This window comes from Pseudochaenichthys georgianus, unplaced genomic scaffold (assembly GCF_902827115.2).
Source record: "Pseudochaenichthys georgianus unplaced genomic scaffold, fPseGeo1.2 scaffold_441_arrow_ctg1, whole genome shotgun sequence".
NCBI lineage: Eukaryota > Metazoa > Chordata > Actinopteri > Perciformes > Channichthyidae > Pseudochaenichthys > Pseudochaenichthys georgianus.
The window spans coordinates 215,499-226,241 of NW_027263006.1; the positions used below are offsets into that span (position 1 = coordinate 215,499).

A 10,743-nucleotide genomic window follows, 5' to 3' on the forward strand; every position below is an offset into this window, starting at 1 on the left:
ATTTATTGATTTTATTATGTATTTATTTTTTAATGTGTTTGTATTTACTCTTTTATTTGTATATATTACTATAATATATATATTTTTATTTTAGTCTGTCACTTGTTTTTCTAATTATCCTTCTTTGAACTCCTACCTATTTATTATTTTATTCTATATATGTTTTCGATTTCGTCTCTTATTAATTATTATATATTTGTTTATATACATTTCTCCGTCTGTGCAGGGCTTTCTTCGACCACTCCATGCACAGCGCCCTCCCTCTGGGTATATATCTGGCCACTAAGTTCTGGATGTACGCCACCTGGTTCTACTGGTTCTGGACCGATATCCTTTTGTCTGTTTGCTTCAAAGAAACGTTTCACATTTGGGCAACTACCGTTTCCTTGCTTGGAACGAGATGAGAACAAATTGAGTTGAAGAAAATATTATTTTTTGCAAAAACAAATCAGTATTTCTCCTACTTTAGCTTATAAATTAGATTCATGTGTCCTTACACCACACGAACAAAGAGTACCCTCTAAAAAATTACTTATTGAATATACACATACACTTATTGATGCACATTTGTAAGAAGAACAAAGTATTCAGGGCACGAAACATGTCAGCCAATACTTTATCTCAGATCTGTTATGTTATTCCAATCACAACAAAATTAAGCCAAACAAACATTCATTATCAAATCAGTGTCCTTTGGAGTCATCAAACATGAACACAACTTACACTTTGGGGGTTTTAACCAACATCTCTTGGTTTTTACGTAATTAAAAAAACAATTTCCAGTTATCCTTCGTCTTAACGGGCATTACCTGTTGGTGTCAAGCAGATGTATGTAGAGCAGTGTTTCTCAAACCTCCTCATACCAAGGACTTAACCAATAAAAAAACACTCGCGGACCACCTAACTCCACAAATATAAAAAAACACATGGTTTTTATAGAACAGATTACAAATCGCCTGAAAATGGTACAAACTGGTTGCAACATGTGTGACGAAGGTGTTGCACTGGGCTATATCATGCAATCAAAAGTGGAACTTAAGCTCGCTCCATTGCGGAGATATTCCCGCGAGAGTGCGGAAAACTTAAATGTATTTATTTATTTCAGATGTAAAATGTTACCAATATACTCACGGACCACTAGGGGGCGCTCACGGACCACACTTTGAAAAACACTGATGTCGAGCAACATATGATGTAGGCAATATTGAAGTAACGCACCACGCTACAGCTGTCCATACTGTGCGTGAAGTTCTGTTTTGGTACCCTCAGGTCATCGGTAGTACTTAATAGGGATGTAACGATACCAAAAACTCACGGTACGATAATATCTCGATTAAAAAAAAAAAAAAAACGATATTTATCGCGATATTGAAAAATAAAGATTTTTTTTTTTGATTTTATATTGTTGACACTTTAAAATACTACTATCTACTAAAATGCTGTACAAATCAGATGTATTATTTAATAAAGAAAAATAAGTTAAAAAAAAATCCAATTTTTTAATTAAATAATAAATCTGATTTGTACAGCATTTTAGTAGATAGTAGTATTTTAAAGTGTCAACAATATAATAATCAGACCCTGCAATAGAATAAATCAAGTTTCACTTTAGTTTTTCAAGTAACTCAACTCTCACTCGCTCGCTCACTCACTCACTCACTCACTCACTCACTCACTCACTCAGCGTCATCAAGGTTATCTTTGAGGAATATGAGCACGTCCACATTTCCAGGTAGAAGCTGGGATGTGTGGGCGTTTGCAAAACCCCCTGCTGTGGAAACAACTCTCTTGCTTGGTACTGATGTTGCTGGGACAGAGAGACATGCTTTGGCCGTGGGTGACAGCAGCGGGTCAAACTGCGCATCGTCTCTCCACCACTAAAAAAACAATACAGTTGTTGCCAAGAAGGCGAGGCTTATTGACAGAGATATAAATATACTGTTGGTACTTGTCCAAGTCTCTAGGTGTGTACATGTAGCCCTGTAAATACCATGTCCTGTTGTTTTATGTTCATGTTGTAACTCGCTGCCATGTTGGACAGAGATCGATGATCTCAATGGGACCATCTGGTTGAATAAAGGTTTAAAAAAATATATATATATATATATTACTAAAAAAAAATTGCGATATATCGTTACATCCCTCGTACTTAACGAATGTGGTTGTAAGAACCCGGCAGTAGACAAAGCAGTGTTTAAAATGAAATCTGTTCGCTGTCTTCCTTAACCTCGCTGCACATCTCCCCTTCGTCACCGTCCACCTTCCCTTCCTGATAAACAGCCTGTTTCTGTTCTACAACTTCGGGAAGTCCTGGAAGTCTGACCCGGGAATCATCAAAGCGTCAGAGGAGCAGAAGAAAAAGGTGAGGGGTTACAGGAATGTTGGTGTCGAGATAAATCAGAATCAGAATCAAGTTTATTGCCAGGGACGTTTCCACATACAAGGAATCTGCTTTGGTGTCTGGTGGAACATCAACAATCTAAAAAACAAGTTGCAAAGTAGGTAAGAAAATAAATGTATAATGATAATAAAGAATAAGTATTTTTAAGAAACAATTTGGCATTAAAAAAGGATGCTAAAGGCAAGTACTTACACCACATCGAACTGCACATAAACTCAAAAGCAAAGCGTTTATTTAGCACCTTTCAAGTGCTTCACAGGAAAGAACACAAGTTCAAATTAAGACCACAGAAGCATGAATACAAGAACAACGTGAGGCACACATTCATCCCTCCTGTTGTCTTCCCCCCCCCCCCCCCCCTCACTTTGGTGTTCGCGGTCCTGTTTTAACTGCTATTACATGAACACAAAAACATTAATCATCACCACATTTCATTTCACACCCTTTCAAACTGTACATGTTGGATCAGAGTACTGGCACACACGAAGAACTGCAGTAAATATACAAAGAATAGACACTGAACATGTACTGGTGTGCCATGTGGGATCCATGTGGGGGGAGGGGCGCATAAGAGCGGGAAATGTGTCATTGTTCTGTGTGTGTGTGCGTGTGCCAGGTGTGATCCATGTGGGGGGAGGGGCGCATAAGGGGGGGGACACATCTAGTGGGTCCGGATGGTTACCAATTCCTTGGGTGTTCAGGATTTCCCACACATAGACTATACTTGGGCGGGCCGCCCAGGTATTATAACGGCCGCCCAAGTATATTTAAATACATTTATTTTTTTAAATAGTAACCCATTTCCATATGTTCATGTGTGGGTAGTAGATTTAAACTATAGGGCTATCACTATGGGCCCTGCCTGTACCTGTTCGCTCTGCCATCGCGTGAAGGGTCTGCTAACAAGCGACCCCCGCTACCGCTATTTCAGATCTGTGGGAAACTCTGGCAGTTAATGGACCAGCACCAGAGGCGTTCCCATACACACAGGCGTTGGAGCTGTTCTTCATGAAATCCCAGAAGGATGAAGTGCTCTGACAAACAGTGCCATCTTTGAGCAAAATGATTATACAGGAATGAAAAGTCAGGCACCCCCTCCCCCGCCCAAGTATATTTCAGATCTGTGGGAAACACTGGTGTTACAAAGTTGACTAAATCATCCAGAATGCAATGGAAGTGGTGATCAGCCATTGTATATGTTCACATGTCTCCTCTGAAGGACATCATGACGCCTGAATGCAATCGAATGTAAAACGAAAAAGTTATGATTGATGAAAGTCGTAACTCGGTCAGATTTGACCCGACGACGACGTAAAAACAAAACGCAGACCAATTAGGCTCCTGAAAAGAACAAACATAAGAACTTCGTTGTCTGAAGGGAACTTTTCAGCTTCGTTAATTGGGGTTGGCAGCAGAAAGCTCCATCTGCATGTTTGCTGTCTCTCCCTCATTATCCCGCTCTAATGAAGGGCAGCAGCAGCTCCTCCGGCCCCTGACCAAAGATAGATGTACCCGTCCATTGTTAGCAGGACTCACCGCTTTGTTACACAAGAGGAACACACATTTCATACTGCTACACCTCGAGTATTTTGACTTGCAAACCGAAAGCGAACGGGTGAATGAAAGTGAGATCGTCCAGCTGGAACGCCTCGGCTGTCACTGGGGTTTCGTTACGCTGCCAAATACACCGAGAGGATTCCTCGTTCGTTCGTCCCTTGCTCCGACATGTCTCTGTCTCTCTTTTTAATCCCGCTTTTGTTCGTTTGTTTGCATTCTCCAGACAATCGTGGAGCTGGCAGAGACGGGGAGCCTGGATCTGAGTATATTCTGCAGCACCTGCTTGGTAAATACCACTCGTCTGTGAAAGGGCGATGCACGCGGAGGGAAAGCGACACAATGAAACGACTTTGTATACCGCCTATGACCCGTTTCTCCTCCTATGACCGTTTCCCTACAGATACGGAAGCCCATTAGGTCCAAACACTGCGCCGTCTGCAACCGCTGCATCGCCAAGTTCGACCACCACTGCCCCTGGGTGGGGAACTGTGTCGGTACGTGGAGAACAAACGCACTTCCACACCAACAGCTGCTTTTATTGTCACTTGTCAGTCACTTGTATGTGTTTGATCAGCTCCATACTCCACTTGTCCTGACGGCGCTCCGCTCTCAATCTATTTTTGCTAAACTACAAAAAGAACAAGTTGAAGGAAGTACTTAATGTCTGAGTCTGCTGAGAGGACGTTAAAGAATACACATGACATCAGATTTGTTCTTGAATTTCAATTATTTTAGGTGTGTGTGTGTGTGTGTGTGTGTGTGTGTGTGTGTGTGTGTGTGTGTGTGTGTGTGTGTGTGTGTGTGTGTGTGTGTGTGTGTGTGTGTGTGTGTGTGTGTGTGTGTGTGTGTGTGTGTGTGTGTGTGTGTGTGTGTGTGTGTGTGTGTGTGTGTGTGTGTGTGTGTGTGTGTGTGTGTGTGTGTGTGTGTGTGTGTGTGTGTGTGTGTGTGTGGCTTGGTTTTAACACCAGGTGTTCAGGAAGAAGCTTAAGAAGTTTTTAAATATTGTCGCGGCTTCCTTCCTTTGTTTCTATTGTTTCCTCTGTTCTACTTTAATGTCTTCGTGTTGAGGGCTTGATCAAAAGCCAAGAGATGCAAAGTACGTTCTTTCGATAACGGAAACCCTTGCGTTGTCTCCTCTACAGGAAGTGGAAATCACCGCTACTTCATGGGGTACCTGTTCTTCCTGCTCTTAATGATCTGCTGGATGATCTACGGCTGCATTTCCTGTGAGTACAGAACACTTCCTCTCCCTCCTTTCCGTCGTGTTTCCTCCTCGTCACTCCTTTTCTCTCGTGTCCTCAGACTGGAGGATCCACTGCGCCACCAGCTACGCTAAGGACGGCTTCTGGCTCTACCTGACTCAGATCGCCTCTTGCTCTCCTTGGATGTTCTGGATGTTCCTCAACAGCATTTTCCACTTCATGTGGGTCGCCGTGCTCATCATGTGTCAACTCTACCAGGTCTGGATCTACATTTTGGATTTCAAACTAACAATAGAATCCTTTATTGTCTTTATACCTTAAAGAAAACAAACGAGACATGTACAACAGTCAGGAGGAGACGACATACAAACAAGCATTCATATTTCAATATGCAGATAAAGTTGAAGTGCAGGAATATATCGGTTTAATAAAAGACTCAAGAATGAGATTTTCTGTTGAACTTTTAAAACGCAGGCATAGATTTGTAGTTAGACCTACCCAACAGACTCTCCAATATGTCTCTGCTTTCTCCTCCGTCAGATCGCAGCTCTGGGAATCACCACCAACGAGAGGATGAACGCGCGGAGATACAAGCACTTTAAAGTCACAGCCACGTCCATCGAAAGCCCCTTCAAGTAAGTTAGTTTTGATGCATTTGGATATAAGTAATGAGAATGTGACATTATTTTAGAAATGACTAAAAGAGGTTTAATATTCACTCTGATGTTCAGGTGTATATCAGTATGTAGTGTCTCTACTTTAAAGAGTCCTCTCCTGCTGATGTTCAGGTGTATATCAGTATGTAGTGTCTCTACTTTAAAGAGTCCTCTCCTGCTGATGTTCAGGTGTATATCAGTATGTAGTGTCTCTACTTTAAAGAGTCCTCTCCTGCTGATGTTCAGGTGTATATCAGTATGAAGTGTCTCTACTTTAAAGAGTCCTCTCCTGCTGATGTTCAGGTGTATATCAGTATGTAGTGTCTCTACTTTAAAGAGTCCTCTCCTGCTGATGTTCAGGTGTATATCAGTATGTAGTGTCTCTACTTTAAAGAGTCCTCTCCTGCTGATGTTCAGGTGTATATCAGTATGTAGTGTCTCTACTTTAAAGAGTCCTCTCCTGCTGATGTTCAGGTGTATATCAGTATGAAGTGTCTCTACTTTAAAGAGTCCTCTCCTGCTGATGTTCAGGTGTATATCAGTATGTAGTGTCTCTACTTTAAAGAGTCCTCTCCTGCTGATGTTCAGGTGTATATCAGTATGTAGTGTCTCTACTTTAAAGAGTCCTCTCCTGCTGGTGTTCAGGTGTATATCAGTATGTAATGTCTCTACTTTAAAGAGTCCTCTCCTGCTGATGTTCAGGTGTATATCAGTATGTAGTGTCTCTACTTTAAAGAGTCCTCTCCTGCTGATGTTCAGGTGTATATCAGTATGTAGTGTCTCTACTTTAAAGAGTCCTCTCCTGCTGATGTTCAGGTGTATATCAGTATGTAGTGTCTCTACTTTAAAGAGTCCTCTCCTGCTGGTGTTCAGGTGTATATCAGTATGTAATGTCTCTACTTTAAAGAGTCCTCTCCTGCTGATGTTCAGGTGTATATCAGTATGTAGTGTCTCTACTTTAAAGAGTCCTCTCCTGCTGATGTTCAGGTGTATATCAGTATGTAGTGTCTCTACTTTAAAGAGTCCTCTCCTGCTGGTGTTCAGGTGTATATCAGTATGTAGTGTCTCTACTTTAAAGAGTCCTCTCCTGCTGATGTTCAGGTGTATATCAGTATGTAGTGTCTCTACTTTAAAGAGTCCTCTCCTGCTGATGTTCAGGTGTATATCAGTATGTAGTGTCTCTACTTTAAAGAGTCCTCTCCTGCTGATGTTCAGGTGTATATCAGTATGTAGTGTCTCTACTTTAAAGAGTCCTCTCCTGCTGATGTTCAGGTGTATATCAGTATGTAGTGTATCTACAGGCAGGGGGAGAGTGTGTGGGATAGAAACTTAAGCCTTTTCAGACCATTTACATGCACTAAAACCTATAGGACACACTACAGGAAAGGGAAAAGGGACACACCACCAATTAACCCCTCAGCAAGTCTTAAAGAATGGGTTCTGGTGCTATTTTTTTTAATTAATATTTCTCTCTCTCTCTCTCTCTCTCTCTCTCTAGTCACGGATGCATCAGGAACCTGATAGATTTCTTCGAGGTGCGCTGCTGCGGCCTGATCCGGCCCGTGGCGGTGGACTGGACCTCTCAGTACACAATAGAGTACGACCAGACGTCCGGCTCCGGATACCAGCTGGTGTAGAAGAAGAAGAAGAAGAGGAATAACCGATATGGGATCGATGTTGTTCTCGGAGCGCTTGCTTTTATTCGAAACCATCTCTCCCTCACCGATCAAAAAGACTTAGATTAAAAAAAATCAGCCAAGACTAGCATGCTGTTACAGGGCAACACCACACCCCCCCCACCCTCCTTCTACTACTATTACTACTATTGTACAACATCATTACTGTACCTCCACGTGCTCCCCCTCCACCTCCTCGTCTCTTTTCCCGATGGACGGTGCGTTGCTGCCAGGCAGGAGAGGAGGAGGGAGGAAAACAACGGGAAAATAATCTTCTGTTTTATCCCGGAGGCTTAAAAGTGGCAGCATCCCCCACCTCTACCGAGTCCTTATTCTTATTTATGGTGTCCCTGTTGATGTGCCCTGTGTGTATGTTTTGAAATGGTTCAGGAAAGGATACGTAACCGCCGTGGCGTCCAGAGAAAGGCTGAAGGATTTTGATTTTTAAAAAAAACATGAATTAGTTTTTAAGTATGATAGAAATAAGGGAATGTCTTTTTAAAAAACCTCTTGATTTTGCACCGGGTTTTGCCAACATAGCTGATCTCATCAGAGGGGGGGGAGTGTTGGGTTACAGGTGGAGCTGCTGGAGGAATGAAGAGTTTGTTGGGTTATCCTAGAAGCAGCTGTTGTGCAGTAACGTAATGCATGAGTCCTTCAGCAGAACCCACCGTTAAAGTGACGGAGAAAACCCTACAGACAATGTGATACAGGAATATTTATTTTATAACTATTTATACATTAATGTTCTAGCGCCATCATTTTTACATTTCGCATCATTTTTTTTAGCGCATTAGGTTTTTATGACGATACAATTATTAAAGCTGTAGCTGTGTGACGAGGAAGGAAGCCCGGGAAGTTACCATAAAAAAACTTTATCGGCAGGTACATCGAGCGTATATTTATTAGCAGGACGGCAGACGCGTTTACAGGACGGTTCATTCCATGTGTGTTTTCAGAAAGCTGTAAAAGTCTTTTTTTGTGTGTTTGTCTGCCTACATTTTTGCACTGATCTTTATTTTGTTTGGCTGTTACTGAACACCAGGACGCTTCCATTGTTTACAGAGGAGGATATGCCCCGCCCCCTTTTCCCTTTCGAACCCCCCCATCACTTCCTGTCCGCAGCAGCAGGATGGACGGTTGAGAATGTGCACCTGTACATAAATCTCGCTCTGTATAACTGTTTTTATTTTCGTCAGTGTTAGCTTTGAGGTGCTCCTGGATTATTTTTTTACTTTATTTTCTAGTTGCCAGCACTGTGAACCCGGACATGTTGAGAACTCCAAACGTTTTTATGATAGACATGTATAGTACGGGTCCTAAGCACATAGAAGCTGATGGATGCTAACTTGCATATGTTGGGCAATTTGTATAATAGCTAATGACTGGACCATTTGAGTGGTTTTGGGGATTTTAAGTCCATATCTGACATTTTCAGGATCAAAAATGGCAGTTTTAACCAAAAGTGGCCATATTTGTGCTCTCGGAGGACTGATTTTGACTAGCATGAGTAGTGTTGCGACCATTGGATATAGATAACTCACATTTTTAGCAATATGTCGAATCCAAATGATCCAGAATGTATACAAACCAGCCCATAGAGTAAAAATAAGACTACTTTCTGGTTAAAACTGCCATTTATGATCCTGAAAATGTAAGAAATTGACTCAATAATAATCCAAAATGGTCCAAATCAGCAACGTAATTTTTGAACTATTGTCTGCATATGCTAATTAACGCCACTTGTGCTAATTAGGCAAATTGCCCAACATGCTAGCTGGCCGTTTCTATGTCCTGTTGACCCGTTCTATACATTTCTATCGTTACACTTTGGGGTATCATCGTTTCCGTGTTCACAGCCGGACTCTATGAGCTGGTGAAAAGGGGATTTCTTCAAACCAAACTGAGAGGAGAAGAAGAAGAAGTGACTGTATGGCTTTTAGTGACGTCCCACACTGCTGTCGATAGGCACCCCCCCCCCCCCCCTCTGCCGAAAATCACTGCATGTTCGACCCCCCAGTCCATAATCATCACCATGGTGACAGCCCGGCGAGCCACGTGTCTGTATATAGTGAATGTTAAGTATTTGCAAGTACTTTTCAGTTCATTTTACGTCTTGTTTTCTTTTTAAAAATCTCAAATCCAGTGTGTTTCTTAGTGGGATTTTTTTCTTCCAACCCTCATGTACAAGTGTGATATATTTTAATGTCCCATTCTTGTGTAGTCATCCTTGAAGGGGGTTTTTATTTTAAAATCCCTACTTTATATATATATCGCTGGGTTTGTTACACCACTGGATGTACAAATTGTAAAGCAAAGACACTAGAGAACTAAGGCAGACGCCGATTCCTTTGTGTTGGTTTTCTAAAAAGCTGTGTTTCATGCAATAGTTTGAAGTATAAAGGGAGGTTATATTACATTAAGGCCTCCGGACATTATTGGGCCTCATGTTTGCATCATCAGACGGAGGATTATTCATCATTTCACTCTGGCTAACCAACACTGATGTCATTTCTGAGCTGGTTTATGTGTGCTTTAAAGTTTCAAGGGTTCATATCAGAATCAGTAACGGACCACATGGGTTGTTCTTTAGTGACGGGAGGGAAACGCGGGCTTGTTTGTTTGCTTCCGGGCGGAGTTCAGCACTCATCCAGGACACGAACTCAGTCCTCACTAGTTCTTCCAGCAGCCTGAACACTCTCTGTCCGCCCCTCGCCCGTCACGTGGGGATAATAAAAATCAAGTAAAAAAAAAAAGCACATAATCATCTCCAGTGCCTCTCTGCCCACCTTCAGACATCACTGTAACTCCGCTTCAGATGTAAACATATGGGCATGGTTCAGTTTTAATGGCTTTAATAATAAAATACAGTCAAATGTGGAGTTTGGTAATGTTTTTATTCGTGTCATGAGCACCTACGGGAGGAAACGCAAGGACAATAATGCTGTTTTTTGCTCGGGATCTTCTCTTCACCGAGCGTGGACCAGAGCTCCGGCTCCCTGGCCGTAACCGAAGCCTTTAGGTCCGAAGTGCTTAGCGTAACAAGCTGCGGAGGACACGGGGATATAAGTAAACAATGACAAATTGCACTTTGTTTCCTAACATTCACAACTAGTAAAACAAAGTGTGTATTTAAAGGAAGACTTTGAAACACATACTGCGATTTAAAAAAGCAAAAATAAAATCTGAGCTGACAGAAAATGCTCTAATTTAGTTTAATACACACAGTACAGTGCTGCAAGGGTTGTTTC

The 10,743-nt window shown here is 41.9% G+C and overlaps 1 protein-coding gene across 1 annotated transcript in view; it reads left to right on the plus strand.

The window, feature by feature from the left end:
* The window catches only part of zdhhc17 (zinc finger DHHC-type palmitoyltransferase 17), a 29,464-nt gene extending 19,090 nt beyond the window's left edge, over positions 1-10,374 (plus strand). The window contains exons 10-17 of the mRNA XM_034078533.2: positions 227-327; positions 2,238-2,362; positions 4,182-4,244; positions 4,359-4,452; positions 5,101-5,184; positions 5,261-5,418; positions 5,701-5,795; positions 7,315-10,374. Coding sequence (XP_033934424.1) covers positions 227-327; positions 2,238-2,362; positions 4,182-4,244; positions 4,359-4,452; positions 5,101-5,184; positions 5,261-5,418; positions 5,701-5,795; positions 7,315-7,453 — 859 coding nt within the window. The 3' untranslated portion in view covers positions 7,454-10,374. The remainder of the gene's footprint in view (positions 1-226; positions 328-2,237; positions 2,363-4,181; positions 4,245-4,358; positions 4,453-5,100; positions 5,185-5,260; positions 5,419-5,700; positions 5,796-7,314) is intronic.
* The last annotated feature ends 369 nt before the right edge of the window (positions 10,375-10,743 follow it).